At 43.0% G+C, this 18,713-nt stretch overlaps 1 protein-coding gene across 5 annotated transcripts in view; it reads right to left on the bottom strand.

The window, feature by feature from the left end:
• The window catches only part of NNT (nicotinamide nucleotide transhydrogenase), a 69,637-nt gene extending 55,241 nt beyond the window's left edge, over positions 1-14,396 (bottom strand). For 2 of the 5 annotated variants that reach the window (XM_050946884.1, XM_050946888.1), the window contains exons 1-3: positions 14,302-14,396; positions 10,299-10,506; positions 1,874-2,103 (exon numbers count right to left, since the gene is read on the bottom strand). In XM_050946884.1, coding sequence (XP_050802841.1) covers positions 1,874-2,103; positions 10,299-10,449 — 381 coding nt within the window. In that variant the 5' untranslated portion in view covers positions 10,450-10,506; positions 14,302-14,396. Of the gene's footprint in view, positions 1-1,873; positions 2,104-10,298; positions 10,507-12,852; positions 13,588-14,301 lie in introns of those variants that run through there. The other 3 variants (XM_050946886.1, XM_050946887.1, XM_050946885.1) reach the window with 3 other exon arrangements.
• Positions 14,397-18,713: the final 4,317 nt, after the last annotated feature.

The following is an 18,713-nucleotide window of genomic DNA, read 5'->3' as shown; positions in this document are numbered from 1 at the left end:
TTTAAGACAAAATGATCACAATTATGGCATCAAACGCTATACTAAACTTGCCATTTAATTAACATATAGCCGTTTTGTGGTTACATTTCAGTCTTAAAACACATAGAATATAGTTAAGTTAATTCAAAATAGCCTACTTCTGACCTTAGAACAGCTGTTATATTAGTTTCTTTCTGTGAAGGAGTTTGGGTGCAGGAGGGGGCTCCAGGCTGGGGCAGAGTGTTGGAGTGCAGGAGAAGGTGAGGGGTGCAGGCTCTGGGAGGGAGTTTAGTGCAGGAGGGGATTCTGACCTGAGGTGGGGATTGGGGTGCAAAAGGGAGTGCAGGGTCTGGGAGAGAGCTTGGGTGCAGGAGGGGGTTGGGGTCCAGGAGGGGTGCAAGGTGCAGGCTCCGACCTGGAGGCACTTACCACAGGCAGCTCCCGGCCGGTGGCACAGCAGGGCTCAAGTAGGCTGCCTGCCTGCCATAGCCCCATGCCACTCCCAGAAGTGGCCAGCTGTTGCCATGTCTCTGCATGCCCCTGGGGGGGAGGGAGACAGTGTGTCTCCATGCCCTGCCTGCAAGCACAGCTCCGATTGGCTGGTTTCCAGCCAATGGGAGCTGCAGGGACGGTGCTGCGGGCTGGGGCAGCACACTGAGCGGTCTCCTCCCCACCTCGCCAGGGGCTGCAGAGACGTGCCAGCAGCCAGGTGCTTCTGGGAGGGGTGTAGGCCATGGCATGCAGGCAGCCTGCCTCAGCCCTTCTGCACCAGGGCCCCGAGCTGCTGCCTCTAAAATCCCTGCATTAATCTGGCCCTGCAGTACAAAAATAGAATTCAAGGGACCTGTGTGAAATGAGTTAATGGCCCTTATTCAGTTGGCAATAGTTTTTGTGAAGAATGTTTGCATTACTGTAATTAACATGTACGCTGGCAGTCTCAGACCTACTCCTGAAGAGATCAGGAAACCAGGTTACTCTTAAAGATATCACCACCTCTAAAGGCTGAAAAACACAAAGAAGCTTGCACTGCTGGTGACTGCATTAGACCCAGAGGGCTTAGATGTCCAAATCTGTTAGCTCATCAGTCTCTTTCTTGAGCATATTTTTAAGATGGCGAGCATTCCATCCCCACTTTTCTTAAGGGTTGATAGTTTGCCCATAAAAATTCCACTATGCCATATCTAAATCTTGACATGCATAACTAAGATTTCTAAAGGAAGTCCCACCATCAAACTTAAGCTTCTCTTCTTCATCTTCAAGGCTCCTAGCAACTTGGCTACAACCTACATTTCTTAATACGCCCCATGCTTCTTTGTTTTTCATGTTCTTGTCATATCACCTGCCACTGTTCTCCTGTCTCAACTCCACTTCAGAACACACTGCTGCCATTAGGTCTTTGAATAAGAACGGAGGATGGTGCGTGGCATTCATTCTTAGCTAGCACTGCAAGAAGAACTATGACAGGAGGAAAACAACTGATTTATTTTCTATTATTAGTCTTAAGAGTGCAGGTTCCTTGGGGCAGGGATCCTCCCTACTCAGTGCTCTCAAAAGCACTCTCCCTACTTAGATATGGGAAATGCCATTACTCCGAGTGTGCGAACAGTAGATAGTTGTCCTCAAACCATTTCAAAACTGCTGTTCAAAGGCTTAGTTCTATTTTCCCGCTTAGCAGGGTTTTTAGTGCCCAGATCTGAGTCACCAAATAATCAACTGATGAAAATTAAAAACACAGGTAAAACCTGAAATGTGTAAGATGTGAATTTAACAAGAGGTCCCTCTTTTAAAATAAAATCAGCTAGACGTTCAGCAGACTATATGAAATGGTTTGGAAAAGTTATATATTAGCCCTAAAACATTTAAAATACACTATATTGAGGAAAAAAATAATTACTTTGAGTACTAAATCAGAAGCCAATACTTCCTTGGTCCCTTGGATCTTTGCTCCTGCCTCCCTGTAGTGATCATCAGAGAATTTGGAAGCTTCTCCAGCACCTGATTCCACTACAACATTGAATCCTTGTTTAATCAAAGCCTGAACACCAGCTGGCGACAATGCCACCCTCTTCTCATTTTGGAATATCTCCTTAGGAACACCCACAGTCAACTGCTTATATGGGATTCCTGTAAATGCATAGGAAAAAATGGCATTTAGTTTAGCAATAATAAGAACTACTAGACTGATGTTCTGTTACAGCATTTTCCTATACTCTGTACTGACATTTATAGATACATCTCACATTTAACAATTCTCTTTTCCCAGAACAGATGTAAGAGGCTACGCAATATTTTCCAGAAATGTAACACCTTGCAGTTCTACTCCCAAGCATCACTTTCCTTTAATTACCAACAGGTGGCTGTAGTAGTACAACGTAGTAGGAAAGTCAGCTCACAGCAACAAATCTCTAAAGGTTCAGATGGGTACACAATAACTCCTCACTTAACGTTGTAGTTATGCTCCTAAAAATGCAACTAAGTGAAATTTATGGGGGGCAGACAAAAAGCATTATACACTTTACTGTGGTGGAGAGGTGCCCCTGGCTTACCCCTGGGGCTCAGGGCTGGGGATGCAGAGTCTGGGAGGGAGTCAGGATGTAAGAGGGCATTCAGGGTGGGGGTGCGGGGTCTTGGAGGGAGTTAGGGTCCAGGAGGGTGCTCAGGGTGGGGTTGCAGGAGGCTCAGGGCTGGGGCAGACAGGAGGTGCAGAGCACTTATCTGGAACAGCTCCTTTCTGGTATAGGGGGTGTGCAGGTGGCTCTGCACAGCGTGGCACTGCCCCCATGGCCACAATTATGGGAGGTGCCTGCCCCCCCATCCCCGGCAGGCAGGGCCACGTGGAATGCAGGGGCTTTAGGGGCTGCAGGGTCCTGGGCTAAGGGGGCCCGGGGGCCCTGGCCTGCAGTTCTAAGGCCCCTTTCAGAAAGCGGCCCTGCGAGCACGCGCCGGAGGATTCAGGAGGAGCAGGGGTAGCCACACAGCCAGCGGCCGGAGAGAAGCGCCGCTTTCCCCTTCAAAGCTGGCCAAAAAGAAGCGGGGCTTAGAAGGGCAAAGCGCCACTTCTCTCCAGCCACTGGCTGCGTGGTTGCACCTGCTCCTCCTGAGTCCTCTGGCCCATGCTCACTGGGCCGCATTCTGAAAGGGGCTTTAGAGCTGCAGGCCAAGGCCCCAAGGCCCCCTTAGCCCAGGACTCTGCAGCCCCTAAAGCCTCTGCGTGCCAGATGGCCCTGCCTGCTGGTGGGGGAGCAGCTTCCCCGCTTGCTCTCTCCCTCCCAGAAAGTCCTAAGCGCTGCCAAACAGCGGCAGGAAGTGCTGGGAGGGAGGGACAGAGGAAGGGAGGGAGAGGAGGTGGAGAAGAGGAACTTGTGCAATGCTCCCTTGATGTTATAAGGGAGGATTGTCCAACTTTAAATGAGTATGGTCCCTAATGGAGCAGTGACATAAACTTCAGAACAACGTTAAGCAGGAGGACTTTAAGTGAGGAGTTACTGTACACTAAAATATATGGGCTTGACTGGCTTAATGAAAGTACAATAGAGCCTGGATGTAAACACCTACTAATCAGTGCTTGAGTCTACCCTTTTTACAAATAAGCCTAATACTTACCTACCTTCTAGGGGTATCTTGTGAAACATAACTGTTTGAAAAGCAGTTTGGGATCCTGGATGATGGTTGCTATTAAAGACTAGGTGAATTTAAAAAAAATAAAATAATTTGGATGCCAGTCTATTAATTTAATCAGTTTGAAAGTTAGTTATTTTCAAGAGAAATAGAGGACTGAAAAGTCAACTCAGTAGTCTAAAAAGCTTAGAAGTTGTGCTTATTACTGACAACGCTGATTCGCAAATTATCAACCTCTGATTTTATTTATGCATAGTTTAAGACTCGTTGAGTCTCAAGTCTGAGAAGTTTAAAACTATTCTAATCCACCTTGCAGTGTCTAAATATCCTCCAGACCGATTGATGTATGTAATATATAAATACATCTCTCACATAGTCAGTCAACACTCACCATTTTGGTACAAGCATATTAAAACAATGCGTGCCTATCAAATCTCAGCCCAGTCCCGCAAACAGTTACCACTGAAGTCTATGTAATTTCCACATAAGAATAAGAATGTGTGTAGTGTTATTTGCAGGAGAAGGTCCTACCTACTATTTGCATTAAGGGTATGGAGATTTACAATTTATATAGCCTATTTCATCCATAAAGATCGACAAGAGGAATATGCCAGTCATATTCAATTTGTTTTTGTTTTTTTTAAAGTGAACTTTTGTTGCAAAACTAGTTTACAAGGTTTTCAATTTGACCATGACTGTTACGTCCTTTGATACAAGACGGTGGTAAACACAGTTTGTAACAGACTTTATACAACTTAAACATTTGATACAGAAAGTGTGTGTTTTGGGGATTTAAGTGTTGCTTCCCTATTCCACTCCATGGTTTATTTATAGAACTTTTTCTTTTTTTAAGGGGATGCTTTGACCCACTCTTGAGCCCAGAAGTATCTTATAGCTATGAATTTGAAACACCAAGCATCTAAACAGAGACTTATTTTTAGGTTAATACTCATGCCAACTGTTACAAACTTTGCAATCCTTGATAATTATCTGGCACTGCTGCTACAAAAATCTGGATTTGAAGAGCTAATTAGATTAGCCAGTCATCTGCACCCTTTAGAACTGATGCCAGAACACACCTACCCATGAGTGTAGTTGAAATCAAAGGGAAGGAAACAGACCAACTGCTAAAGGTGTATTTCATTTAATTATTTCAGCTCTTCCTTTGATATTGACTGTCTTTACCCAAAATGTAATTGCTGCAATGGTGGAGAACAGTTTGAAAACACCAGTATGTAATATCTAAATACTAAGAGTACAGCTACAGTTCTTTATATAAGTCCTCCACCCTTACCAGACAAAACAGAGTTATCAAAATAAGCAGTGTTGAAAGAATGCTACATCACTGTAAGAGACATGATTTGTATCTAATAGAATTAGTCACATAAGTACCTGAGAGGTACTTTACAAACATCTGCTTCATCAATGTATAGCCCTCCTAGACATCACTATACAACTGGAACAGCATCTCCCACTCCCACCATAGGCAAGTAGGAAGCTCTCTCTGCCAACTAAATAGGTGTCAATGGAAATGGTTACAATTCTATTCTCTTGCTACTTGGAAGAGGCACCTGTTCCCCTGCTCTTCTAGCTACCCAAGTAGTGGAGGACCCCAGTCCTGCCTCTATCTGATTCAGCTCAGTTTAGAAATTAGAAGTGAAATTAATCAGATTATTGCTGTTTAGAAATTAGAAGTGAAATTAATCAGATTATTGTCTGTGGCTCAGGAAAGTTCTGAACAGTAGAGGCTGAGGGTGATTTAGGGAAAGTGGACACAAAATGGCGAAAGGAAGGGAGAGGGTGGAAAACTCTCCCCCACACACACCTTTTTACAAAGCCAGGAAGAGGAAGCTCCACAGTGCAGTGGCATTTGGAGAGCCTTGGGGGGAAATCACACAATAAAAGGGAGAAGAGCATGATCAATCCCTTATATTGTTCTGACACTGGAGGGAGGCTGCTAACTTAAAGGAACACAAACTTAATCTAGACAACTGTCAGTTTCAATAAGTGACTTTAAAGCATTTTCTGCTACTACGTGTTCAAGTTGCATTGCCAATTGATTAGAATAAAAAAAAAACTAATAAAACATTTATTTTCCCTTGTTGCTGTGTGGAAGGCTCAGGGAAAAATCCACAGTGTGACAGTTGCAAAGTTTTCTCATTTCTTTCACTCATTCTGTTAGATGTTACTTGCATGAAAGATCTTTCTCTCTGAATGTTTTAATCTGATTTAGTGTCCTTTCTAACAGACACTACAATCCATCACCAATATGGAAAGGTGTGCCCTTCACCAAGACACAGGGAAAGCAGGTCACTGAGAAATACCCAGTGACTTTCCTGCTCTCCACCAACCCCACAAATGCACCAAACATTTTCCACCAGCCGTAACACTCCACTTCAGTACAGTACTGCCCACTCACAACCACTGTTATCAGCCTCTAGCTAGTAGTAATCCAGTATGCTTTTCAAGCCCTGAATCTTGATCTGCAAGCATTTCATTCACCAACAAAAAGGAGCAGCTGTTTAACAATGCAGAGCAAATAACTATATCAATGGGTTAGGGTAGGACACCAAGATCACTACATCCAATGGAAACTACAGGTGACACTCTGCAGGTGATATTTTACACAGGCGGAAGTTAAATATAGTTGAGCTGGGACTTGTGGGTTATCATCACTCTTCAAATGAAATTTAAAACCCAGAAGTATCTCCAGGAGTGCACTGTCCACTCGTTCTGAGTCATGGGTTTAAGTAACAGGCTACATCTACACCTGGAGCTGGGACTGTGATTCACAACTTGAGTGCACATACTCGTGGTAGCTCTCATCAAACTAGTGCCCTAAAAACAGGTATAGCCATGGAAGTATGGACAGCAACACAGGCTAGTGGGCATACCCACAAGGTCCAGGTGGATTTGCTAGCCCATACCACTGCTGGCCATTGCCCATGCTACCGCAGCTGCTACTCTATATTTTGCGCACTAGCTGGATGACAACTAGCATATGTTTACTCAAGTTGGAAATCACACCCCGAGATCCAAGTGTAAATGTAGCCTAAGTTGCAACGGGAGGGGAGCGTGAAGCATTTCCTACTGAATTACCAACAGCACTTCCTGCAGAACCTAGCTATTCCATATAGCCTGCATAGTTTGAGACATTAACCAGACTCTGCAGGGAATCAAGTACAAGTGGAGACTGAGTCTATGAACTCTAAGTCACTAAGCAGCCTCTGGCAACAGCACGTTTTGATGGCTTATGCGAAATTGGGTTTATTTTGATCCTGTTCCCAGCAGACATGTGCAATCCTCACAGCACAGGGGTTCTCCTTCCCTTCCCCACACCAACCCAGTTGGTAGTCTAGAGGGGCCAAGGACTGAATAGGCATGGAGGCAGATCTGCCCTTTTACCCTAGAAATGGTCTCTTCACATCAGAATTGAGGTAACTTGTGGGGAGAGGGGGAATGTTGTGAAGGTTGAACTGCCGCTTCCCATGCCATGGATAAAGGAATTCAGTTCACTGAACTGCCATTAAACTTTTCACTCATTTTGCATACAAGTAATAGATACATAATAGATACATTGTTAATGCACAACTATCTAGCATAGGTAATGAGAGGCCCCTTATCACCTGGGTATCTAAGGTGGGATCCCAAAACTGCATAGTCCCACTGACCTCAAGACCAGTATACACGAACTGTAACAAGTAGAAATATTTTTAATAAGGCAACATTCTTGCTGCTGTGATGCTGAAAAAGTAAATAGCAAAGTCAACTGCTCATTGACTTTCAAAGCACATATGGCCTTAAAAAAATCTCCTCCTAACACAAAATAAGTAAACAAATTATATTTCCAAGCTTTTAAAGGTACCTAACAATTGAAATTGAGCCTATTAAGAGTCTACTCTCACTTAACTTCCACTTAAAAGGTTAAATACTGGACAAGTCACTATATTAAACTAACAGGAAAAGTTAACAAGAACTGGGTAGAGAAATCCAAAGAAAAATACAAGCACTTTTCTTCATAGTACTTTAACTTCAGGAAGTGCTGTGATACAGAATGATACCAATAAATGTTATCAGAGAAGAGAATAAGACAGTTTGCTGGGGAAAAGAGACTATCAAACTATGTGCCATGTCTTTAGGATGGGAAGGAAAGAACAAAACTCAGGGCTGGTCCAGACTAGGGGAGGAAAAATCGATCTTAGATACGCAACTTAGCTGAAGTCGAATATCTAAGATCGAATTACTCACCCGTCCAGACGGCGCGGGATCGATGTCTGCGGCTCTCCGTGTCAATTCCGGAACTCCGTTGGCGTTGATGGAGTTCCGGAATCGATATAAGCACGCTCGGGGATCGATATATCGCGTCTAGATTAGACGCGATATATCGATCCCCGAGCAATCGATTTTAACCCGCCAATACGGCGGGATAGTCTGGACGTGGGCTCAGCTAGTTACCAACTTTAACATCAGCTTCAGAAGAAGCTGCTCACCTGTTCTCAGAGTTCTGAAGTAAGATGAGTAGACACTCTGAAGGACTGTGACGTGATGAACACAAATGAATGGTGTAGAAAAGGCAGATCAGATGCTTCTGATTCCACCTCTTATTACAAGAACAAGGGGACAATGAAACCGAAAAGTAGCAAATTTAACTGATGAAAGGAAATGTTCAGGGCTTTCTTTTTTTTAATAAACACAATGAACGGTTGGCCTGTGGAACTCATTGGTGCAAAGAGCTTAGCAAGATTTAGAAATAATTGACAGTTACCAGAATATGAAATATTACAAAGGAAATATTTTTAAAAAGCTTTAAAAAAAAAGTTTAGGGAGGGAAATGCACCATCACACTTCAGGGGCATAAACCAATCTCTAAGGGAGGGTGTAGGGAGAAACTTTCTTTGTGAGCTAGTTACTCCATAACTGCCTACTGCAGGGTTCTTGCACCTTCCTCTGAAGCACCTGGTAGTGGCCACGGATGGAGACAGGATACTGGGCTAGATGGACCATTGATCTGCTCCAGTATGGCAATTCCTATGTTCCTAAGAGACGAAGAAAATGGCAACCAGAACAAACAGTGACATGAAAGAATCCACCTTTCAAGTTAACCTTTAAATTTCAACTTTTCTACTGAAGTCTTTTCACAAACCTCAGTCTTACAGAGCATACATCGAATGCTATACATCACACAATGTGGAAACAATCTCTAAATAGATGTAAGTATAAACATCTTCCATTGAATGATTTCTCAGTGGTAAATCTCTTCCCCATTTTGCTCGGACTCTTCAATCACAAATGGAAGAAGGAAATCAGCACAAAGTTTCCCCTAAAAAAAACAGGCTAAGCCTCTTCTGCAATACAAAGTGAGATATGGGGATATATTCTGAGGTAGCAGCTACAAGCCTAAACAGCTAAACAAACATACTAACATTTTTTCAAATTATCTTCTTTATATAATGTTAAATCAAATGCAGTTTTACATCAGTGATTTACTAATTTTATTTTTAGAAATTGTGATTTTGAGGTTACAGTGAAGTTTAGTTCATATGTTGATGAACTTCTTTATAGAACCCCCAACCCAAAGGAAAGTATTCAACAGAAATAAAAAGTATACATAGTCAATAATAGAGAAGAGCATGACATTTTGTTCAGAAGTTTACCCGTCATTTGCCTTTTTTGTTTATTGAATATCAATGTTCAGATTACCAAAAACAAAAAAGTGGGCCAGCTTAATCATCAACTAACAGGGTTATAAGTTTGGTTACTTTCCGTTTTAAATACTGGATGTCATAAAAGTAAGCGTCAAACTTATGTGATATTTCACATGGGTTGATAGTTCTGAAGACAAAAGTACTGTGCAGTTAGTAAATACTTTAATGCGTAATACCAAGTATCATATGAAGATGTCCATCCTAATCTGTAGCAACAATTATTACTGACTACCAAAGAAGCTGTCAAACTGCAGTCTGGTTTTTGGACTACCAACGAAGTCTTTTTATGGCCAAAGGCTAAATTCTGTCTTCAGATTTTAATACACTAAATTCCCAGTAGGCCCAGGGATGCATCCAGATTCAGGGAAGCATTTAAATATGTGTTTTATTCTCTTAGACTTCATCTATAGTAGAAAGGGTTTGCGTATATAGTTACACCAGCAAATCCTCTTAATGCAGACACAGTTTATGTCAGCAAGAGTTCTTTTGATGACATACCTCATACTATTCCCTGAATTAAATAAACTATACTCTCAAAAGAACACTTGTTGGAATAACTGCATCTAACCTAGGGCATAGCTACATCTGTTAGGGGTGAGGTTTTTTTCCCTCAGCTATGCCAGCAAAACTTAAGTATAAACCAGGCCTTAGATTGCAGTGGAACCCAAGGATATGCAGAAGTACTTTCTTAAATCAAGGTCATACTCAGTAGGAGCTCTGAACATACATTCAGAAGCATAACTTGGACCCAAGGTGTTGGGAATTGGGAGAGGAGGTGGTTAAGGAGAAACTCTGTTACACAGTTGTCTGTGAAACAAATGTAAAGTTGTAGAACTTCTGATGCACTAGAATTAACTCACATGATTCAGGGCGAGTTTTGTATATTTTCATCCTAGCAGTACCTTTTCAAAATATACCTACTTAGGAAGCTTAATTTCCATGTTTAGAAAGGAAAACCTAGTTGTTCTACGAAATTGTTTTCTTACATTAACTTACCTGGTTTTACAGGTGCCTGACACCAGAGTATCTGATGGGTTTGAAACATTCGCAAGCATGGCATCTTCACAGTCTGCACTTTTCGTGACATCACATTGCTGAAGAGAGGATTTGAGTAGCTGATAACTGCTGTACGTAGGAGGCTCGCCATGTTGTCTGGGATCTAACAGCAAGGACTGCCACGTGTGGAATCCCTGCCGCAGCCTTGCTGTGCACAAAAATCACAAATAGAGGCATGAACAATTAATAATACTAGAGAGATGAACTGTGTAGAGTCAGATGCTTATTTCGGTTGACAAAAACCACACAAAATGCCCATCTGTCCAAGTAGAAAACAAAGGCCGCTTTTTTCTAAAAAATCTGTGCAACCATCAAAAATAGACAGACTGATGGCAGGAGTAACAGAACAGTCACTTTACATAACATTTTATAAGCACTAGTTCAAACTTACAATACTCAATAGGCAGAGTAGATATCAGTCCCCTTTTACAGAGAAACAGAAAAAGTGTAAAGTATCAGAGGGGTAGCCGTGTTAGTCTGGATCTGCAAAAGCAGCAAAGAATCCTGTGGCACCTTATAGACTAACAGACGTTTTGGAGCATGAGCTTTCGTGGGTGAATACCCACTTCATCAGATGCATGTAGTGGAAATTTCCAGAGGCAGGTATATATATGCAGGCAAGCTAGAGATAATGAGGTAGTTCAATCAGGGAGCATGAGGCCCTGTTCTAGCAGTTGAAGTATGAAAACCAAGGGAGGAGAAACTGGCTCTGTAATTGGCAAGCCATTCACAGTCTTTGTTTAATCCTGAGCTGATGGTGTCAAATTTGCAGATGAACTGAAGCTCAGTAGTTTCTCTTTGAAGTCTGGTCCTGAAGTTTTTTTGCTGCAGGATGGCCACCTTAAGGTCTGCTATAGTGTGGCCAGGGAGGTTGAAGTGTTCTCCTACAGGTTTTTGTATATTACCATTCCTAATATCTGATTTGTGAAAAAGTGTACATGACTTGACAAAAGCCAAACTAAATCAATGACATTGTGGGTATTAGATCCATTTCCCAACTCAGTCACATGCTTCATCAACTGCCATGCTGTCTCTTAAACATAAGAGGCATTTACAACCCTCAGTGCAAACAGATATTTGACCATTAACACTAAACCTTTAAGTGTTATAAACAAATGTCGATACAACTACTGAGATCTGATGTCAGTGATTACCCACCCCAGAGAAATCCACCAACAATAAATCACACTTGCTTTTACATCCATTTTAAATATAGACTGACAAAGTCAATTGACTGTAATAAAATATTTTTCATTACCTTTTTCTGTTGCCATGCAAGATGCAATTATTACTTCAGACATTTTTGTTGCTTATCAAAAAGTAGAGATTATGTTAGTGAACCTAAGGTTCAGCTTGAATGTATACACCACTATACAATTGCTATCAAGTAGGTCACTATTGTCATCAGGATGCTGTCCTTCAGGATTAAGTCAAGTTTACTAAAATTAAACAGTCAATCAGGATTTATGAAATCTGGAGTACATAAGTTCACTCCATAAAGTATAGCTTGTGAAATCTGACAAATCAAGACTGTAGTCTAAATCTTCAATTATAAAAAAAAATTAAAAAATGAGAAAATAGAGAGAAAAACCAACTTGCATAAAGATGGCATGTAGACTTTTGACATAGGTCTTAAGAGAGTCATGGTACAATTTCTTCTACTTAGAGTTTTGATATCAGCCGTTCCAATTTTGGACTCTAAGTACAGCTAGCAGAGACATTTGCTAATTGTGAAGGATTGGAGCCAGTGCATTGCACACAGATGAATCTCTGCATCTCTGTGTGGCCCGAGGCCTTCAGTGAGGACCTGGTCACATACAACATCTTGCATGAATGGTGCCTTTCTGATGCATCTGTCATGTTCACTACCATAATTTGTTGGTCTCCTTTTTAGTGTCAAGTACAGCTCTGAAAGCCTATACCAAATGCTGGCAAAATAAAATAGTCATGAGCCACGTGCAATATGATTCACATGCAATATTTTAATCTTTAAAAAACAACAACAGACTGAGATATGCTAGGCCAATTCTGCTCTTTTGGCAAAACACACAGCTCTCCTAGCTGAAAAAACTCCACCCCTTTCCCCCACTGCCCTGCCTAAAGTACCTAGTCATCACACAGTGTTCAGCAGGCAGCTATGGTTTCTAAAGGAATTACCATAAATAGAAAACATTGTAGCACAGTAAGTTACAAGTGCTTATGCCACGTATTCAGACAGGCACTTAGAATAAGAAATCTATCCCCCAGGGATAAATAGTAGGGGCAAAAAAATACTATTAGGGATAAATAAAAATGAATGTGCCACCTCAGGTGACCAAGTAACATTAGCCTGCGAAAAGGTCCCCCTTTAAAGGACAATCCTCACCCCAACCCCATCAATGCACAAACGCGCTACCACGTCTGCAAGCTCCACAAGCAGCCGGCGTCCCGACGCCACTCTCATTAGCGGGTTCTCATTGGCTGCTTGCATTGAGCAATGCTAGTCAAACCTTACCCCAAGACCTGTCTGATTGGCTACCGCTCCTCACCTCGTCAATCACTCTCTCCTTGGAGTCTCCAAGTCCACTCATTGAAACAGCACTGAAATAATTTGGAATTCCTTGCCTAGAACTTCTGCACGTTTAACTACTTCCCCTGCTCCTACCTTCCAGCCACTCGAAAAGACATGCACATTACGAAAGCAGCACGATCTGATGACTGGAGCACAAGAGCGGAAGTCAGCAGTTCAGAGTTTTATTTCTAGTGCCAGAAGTGACCTTCTTTTTGACCTTGGCCAAGCTCTTTGAGCCTCATTCTGTCCATCTGTATTTAGATTCTGTGCCAAATGCCTTGAATCTAAGAACTATTTAGCACCTGTAATTTCCATTAACTTAAGTGGGAGATGCTGGTATGATCAGCTCTTCACTTGTCTATATGTAACTCTGAGCTAACACCTACACGAAAGGAGGGTTCTACAACTTTTAATGAAAAATGCTACAGTCGTGCAAGCATGACAATACATCAGGCCGACTGCATCTTTCTTCCCCTCCACATAAAATACATGCATGCATTCACGCAGCAAGCTCCTTTTCATTTAATCTCACAGCTTCCTTCTCCGTTCTATAGCCCCGCCCCTAATTCTTTACAAAAACTGTTTCCATGACAGTTACATTGTGTCTAGGAAGCACAAGGTCATTTATCCCATTACTACTGTAGATCTGTCCTCTATTGTTGTCAATACATTATCCCTCGTTACGACAGTGAAGTTACTGAAACTGAATTCTTGCTTCCTGCAAGTTTCATTCTTCAGACCTGATTTTTCCAAAATCGTTTCTTGATCTCCAAGTTTAACTCACTCTACTGGGCGGCACTGTAAAAACCCGTCTTTAAACGTGATAGAGAATGGAACTACCGCTGCTGGGATTTTTCTGATGCATTATTTATACCTCATCACTGTCCTGCTATTGTAAAAGATAGAAACTTCCTTTTGTTCAAGTTTTTTTCCTCCTGAAAACCTTCTTGCATCCAAGTTCCCTCGAATCAGCAAATTATACGGAGTTTCCAGCCTCAGGATCTAGTTCCATTTAGTTTTGCTTAGTATCACCCACACCTCGTGATTTAGTGAAATGGGGATAGAGGAGGCAGCAGCTGTTTTAGCCGCTGTTGCAGTACCAACGAGAAGAGAATAGCACCTTCTGTTTCACCCCTCCCCTGCTTCCCAACCACTTGCTGCAATTTCAGTAGAAAGAAGAAAACTAGCCTTTAATCCACTGCATGCCAAGCATTTGCTACAATGTCATAGCAGAAGAATAAAACCAGCTACAATTGCAACGGAAAGACGGGGTAGAAAGCAGCTGGATTATCCCCTAGCTCCGCACGCAATCGCAGCTGATTAACCCACCCTTTTGCTAGAGAATAAATAAGGCGCCTCCTGAGCCCCATTACAGGAGACAATAGCACCCACCAGCCTCCACGCTGCGCTCCCTCTGGCCCCTGCTCCCGCTGCGCTGACCTTCGGGCATGAGCCGGCGCGCGCCAGGGCCCAGCCAAAGGGGCGGAGCGAACGTCCTCCAACCCGGAAGTACTGGGAAGAAATCGAGTTCAAGCGCGGCCGGCAAAGCGGGTCACGTGATCTAGAGATTCCTGTACTAGGCCTCCTTCAACAAAAAAGGGGAGGGGGAAGCGGATTTCATCACGTGACGCTCCTGGAACGTCTGTAGCACGAGGGGCGTGCGTGTGTCTGTAACCTTTCCGCCAGGCTCGTTCCCACGTTGTGCGAGGGGGCGGGAGGAGTGTCTGCAGGCTGCCCGGCTGGCTGGCGCGGGCCGTGTCCTAGTGCTGCACCAGGAAGAGTGTTTAAAGCTAACAAATGGCGGGGTCTTTTTATTTGCCTTGTGGTATCTCTACTTCTCCAGGTCAGGTTTCCAAGCTTTTCTTGACAGCCCTACGGTATGGAAACTTCTTTAGTGAAAGCTGAGAGCCTCGTGCAGGGCACTGCATTTCAGCAGCTGAGGCGTTGAGAAAAACTCAAAATACTGTGAGATTTGTCTTAAAAATCACCAGAGTTGGGAGAACACGAGAATCTAGGGGAGGCGTCCTTTGTTCTTATTGTTAGGGGGGTAATGGTAACTAGATGTATATACATCTCCTTTGCTGGGTCTAATATTATGTTGTGATATGTGGGCTGCAGATTGCAGCCAGGCACATTCAAGAAAGCTAAAGTTTGCGCTATAAAGAGCCTTAGACATCTTGCTTAATTAATTAGTTAGCTATGTATTGTTCAGGAAGCAGTCTGAACACATAAAGCATTGAGTAAATAGTACATTTTATTATTTCTTTGAAATGTGTGAGCTGTAACAAAAGATCCTCTTTTGTATGTCAATCTTAGTGTGGGCTATACACCACAAAAAGGAGTGACTGTATAAATTCTAATTATTAGGATATCAGTAAAATGGGTAACATGGTGCTTTACAGAGGACTGCTCATAAGGAACAATTTATCTGTTTGCCCACATTATCATCCATTTTTGTAGTCACAACATTCCTCTCTAGCATAGACAACTTATTATTTGCAGGTGCAATTTAGGCATATTTTAAAATGCAGCCTATCTGTGAGTGCAAAATACCCACCACCTCAGTACTTACTTTTGTTTTAAACCTGCTGCCTATTAATTTCATTCATAGCATTAATTTTAAAATGTTAAATTTAAGTGAATTTGAGCAGAGGTGAATGTGATTTGTAAAGAGATTTTAAGAGGGAAACCCTAACCCTAAATCAGATAACTGTATCGTGCTCAATAGCAGTACTCAGAAGTCCAGTAACAGTACTGAAAATAGCAACCGCAAAAGTTCAGACCCCTCCAAAATGTCATGAGATTATTATTTTAAAAGGATTAGATCATGTGCTTTGGCCTGTCTCATTTATGAAATGCCCCCCCCCCCCCACGTTGAGTGTGTCAATTATAGTGATGCTAATTTTCACTTTTATGGCCTATATGGTTATATTGGGCACAGGCACTGACTTTCCAAAGTGACGGGTGGTGCTCAACTGCCATCTCTGCCCCAGGTCTCACGCCCACTCCACCTCTTCCCCCAAGGCCCCACCCATGCCCCGCCTCTTCCCACTCCCATTCCACCAAGGTCCTGCCCTGTCTCCACTCCACCTCCGTCCCGCCTCTTCCTGCCTATTTCCACCCCCTTCCCTGAGCATGCTGTGCCCTTGCACCTTCTCCCACCCTCCTGCCCGCTGCAAAATAGCTGTTTGCGGCGGGCCGGAGGTGCTGATCCGCAGGGTTCACCAGCAGGTGGGAGGTGCTGGGAGGGGTGGGGAGAGCTAATGGGAGGCTGCTCACCCACCATTTTTTCCCCATTGGTGCTCCAGCCCAGAGCACCCACAGAGTCAGCGCCTATGATATTGGGGCCTGCTGCAAGAAATCTTGGTAGGGAAAGATAAAGTCCCTGCCCTGAAGAATTTACAATCTAGTGCAAAACGTAGCAGTGAGAGCTGAAACTGGGATCCAACTCAGCTCAGGTAGGGGCTATCAAACATCCATTTGATGGGAATACTTTTTAATCCCTGCCGTGATGGACTGGATTCACACTGGTGACTGAGGCCTGGTCCACACTACACAGTTAAATCGATTTAACTCTGTACCCATCCACACTACAAGGCACTTTAAATCGATTTTAAGGGCTCTTAAAATAGATTTCTGTACTCCTCCCCAACAAGAGGAGTAACCATAAAATTGATATTACTATATCGATTTAGGATTAGTGTGGATGGAAATCGAAGTTATTGGTCTCATTCCTTTAATGTAGCTACCCAGAGTGCACCGCTCTGGAAATCGATGGTAGCCTAGGACCATGGACGCACACCACTGAATTAATGTGCCCTAGTGTGGATGCATAAAATCGATTTTATATCGGTTTTATAAAACCGGTTTTAGTAATTTCGATTTTATGCTGTACTGTAGACGTAGCCTGAGTGGTGAAAGGCTCTAAAGCCCAAAAACAATGCCCTGAGTCATCTAATCCCCCCATAACACCTTAGAGAATGAGGCTTGCTTTCTGAAAAAGGTAAATTTTCTAAACAATGTTGCCAGCTTGCAACATTTGGTGTTTTTCTTAAAGCCTGATCTCTGGGAGGCAAATGATTAACTGAGTTTCTAAGTTTGCTTATTTTCTTTTAAAGTAAGCTTCTAGCCCTTGTGGCTGTGTACCTTAAAGGGTCAAAAACCAGAAGGCAAATAAAGAGAACTTTCAACTTTGACCTAAAAATCATTTTTTTTTTAATCTCATAGTGTTTTTTTGGGGGGGGGGGGGAGGGGGGAACCAAGTGTTGACAGTTTGGGAGTTTACATAGGCAGAGTCTTGCACTCATTGGAAACACAGGCAAAATCTCTCACATGTTGCTCACAGTGGTTATGTCTTCACTACAAAAAAGGCTATTTTTTTTTTTTTTTTTTTTTACAATGGGACAGCTAGTGTGGATTAGCTATCTTGCTGTAAAATTTTATGGAGACAAGATTCTGTAGTTTTCACCATGAGGTCAATTACACGAGGTCAGCACTATACCCCTATCCTATAGCTGACCTTGTGTAGTTGACCTCATGGTAAAAACTACAGTGCCTTTCCTCCACTAGCATTTTACAACAGGATATCTAACATGGATTAAGAGCAACAAGATGACTAATGTAGCCAGAAAGAGGTAAGAGGCAGATGACTTGAAAATCTCTAGGTAAAGATGGGGTGGGGGGGACACAAAGGGATCATAGGAGGAGTCTAGTAGGGACCACTGAATCAGAGGAGGAGGTAGATGAGGTACAACAACTAACAGCAATATCTAAAATGCAAGAGCTAGTAATAATGGGGGCTTGTGACGGGGCAGCTGCCCCTGTCTGGCAGAAAAGGGGTTAAAACCAGACCTAAGGAGGCAGCACTGGAGGCAACAAATTCGAAAGGGGCTGAGAGGAGTAACCAATCATGGTCGGGTAGGCTCATATAAAAAGGGCTGCAGGGCAGAGCAGAGTTCAGTAGCTGACTGGAGCCCAAGGGGAAAAGACCAGGCTCTTAGCAGAAGGAAGAAGCCACGATGCCTGGGACAATTCAGTGCTGCAAGCAGGAACTGGGGGATTTAGAGAAAGTTCCTGGTGGGCTGCTAGGGCCTACAGGCTGAGGCAAGGACAGAAAAGGGTGCTGGAGCCACATGAGAAGTGGCCCTGGGATAAAGGACTGTAATTGCCACTGAGGTAGTGGCTGGATAAAGATTGCAGGTACCCCAGAAGGAGAGAACACAGAGTGTGGCACTGTGAATGGCAGTGTCACTGAAGAGGATACTGCAGTCCTGGGAGTGGTGAGGGTCCTGGAGCGAAAGTGATGCTGGCGAGGCACCGCCAGAGGAGGGTGTTCTGGCGCACAAAGCTATTTCCCATGACAGCAAAGCAGGAGGCACCATAGTGGTGAGTCCCACCTCATCACCGGGCTGTTAACTGCCTAGACATCTGTTGGAAAAGAAATACAGCAAAACACAAAATTCCCAATAAATTATTGGAATATACTAGGAAGAACTTTTTGTTTCAGAAGGTTAAAGAAATAATCAGAGGGATAGCTATTTTGGACTTGAGTCTGATTAGGGAGAAATTGGTTGTGAGTCTGAAAGTGGAAAGCAATTTGGATGAAAAAAATTGTGAAATGATATATTTCATGATTCCAAAGAAAGGAACAATTGAAAGCAGCAGAATAAGGACAATGGAATTCAAAAAGCAGACTTTAACAAACTCAGGACTAGTAGGAAAGGTCACATGGGAAGAGGAAAAATTCAGGAGAGCGGGCAGTATCTCCAAGAGACAATATTCAAAGTGAAACAACTAACTATCCC

The sequence above is a fragment of the Gopherus flavomarginatus genome, chromosome 3, assembly GCF_025201925.1.
Source record: "Gopherus flavomarginatus isolate rGopFla2 chromosome 3, rGopFla2.mat.asm, whole genome shotgun sequence".
NCBI lineage: Eukaryota > Metazoa > Chordata > Testudines > Testudinidae > Gopherus > Gopherus flavomarginatus.
This window is presented reverse-complemented; position numbering and strand designations above follow the sequence as displayed.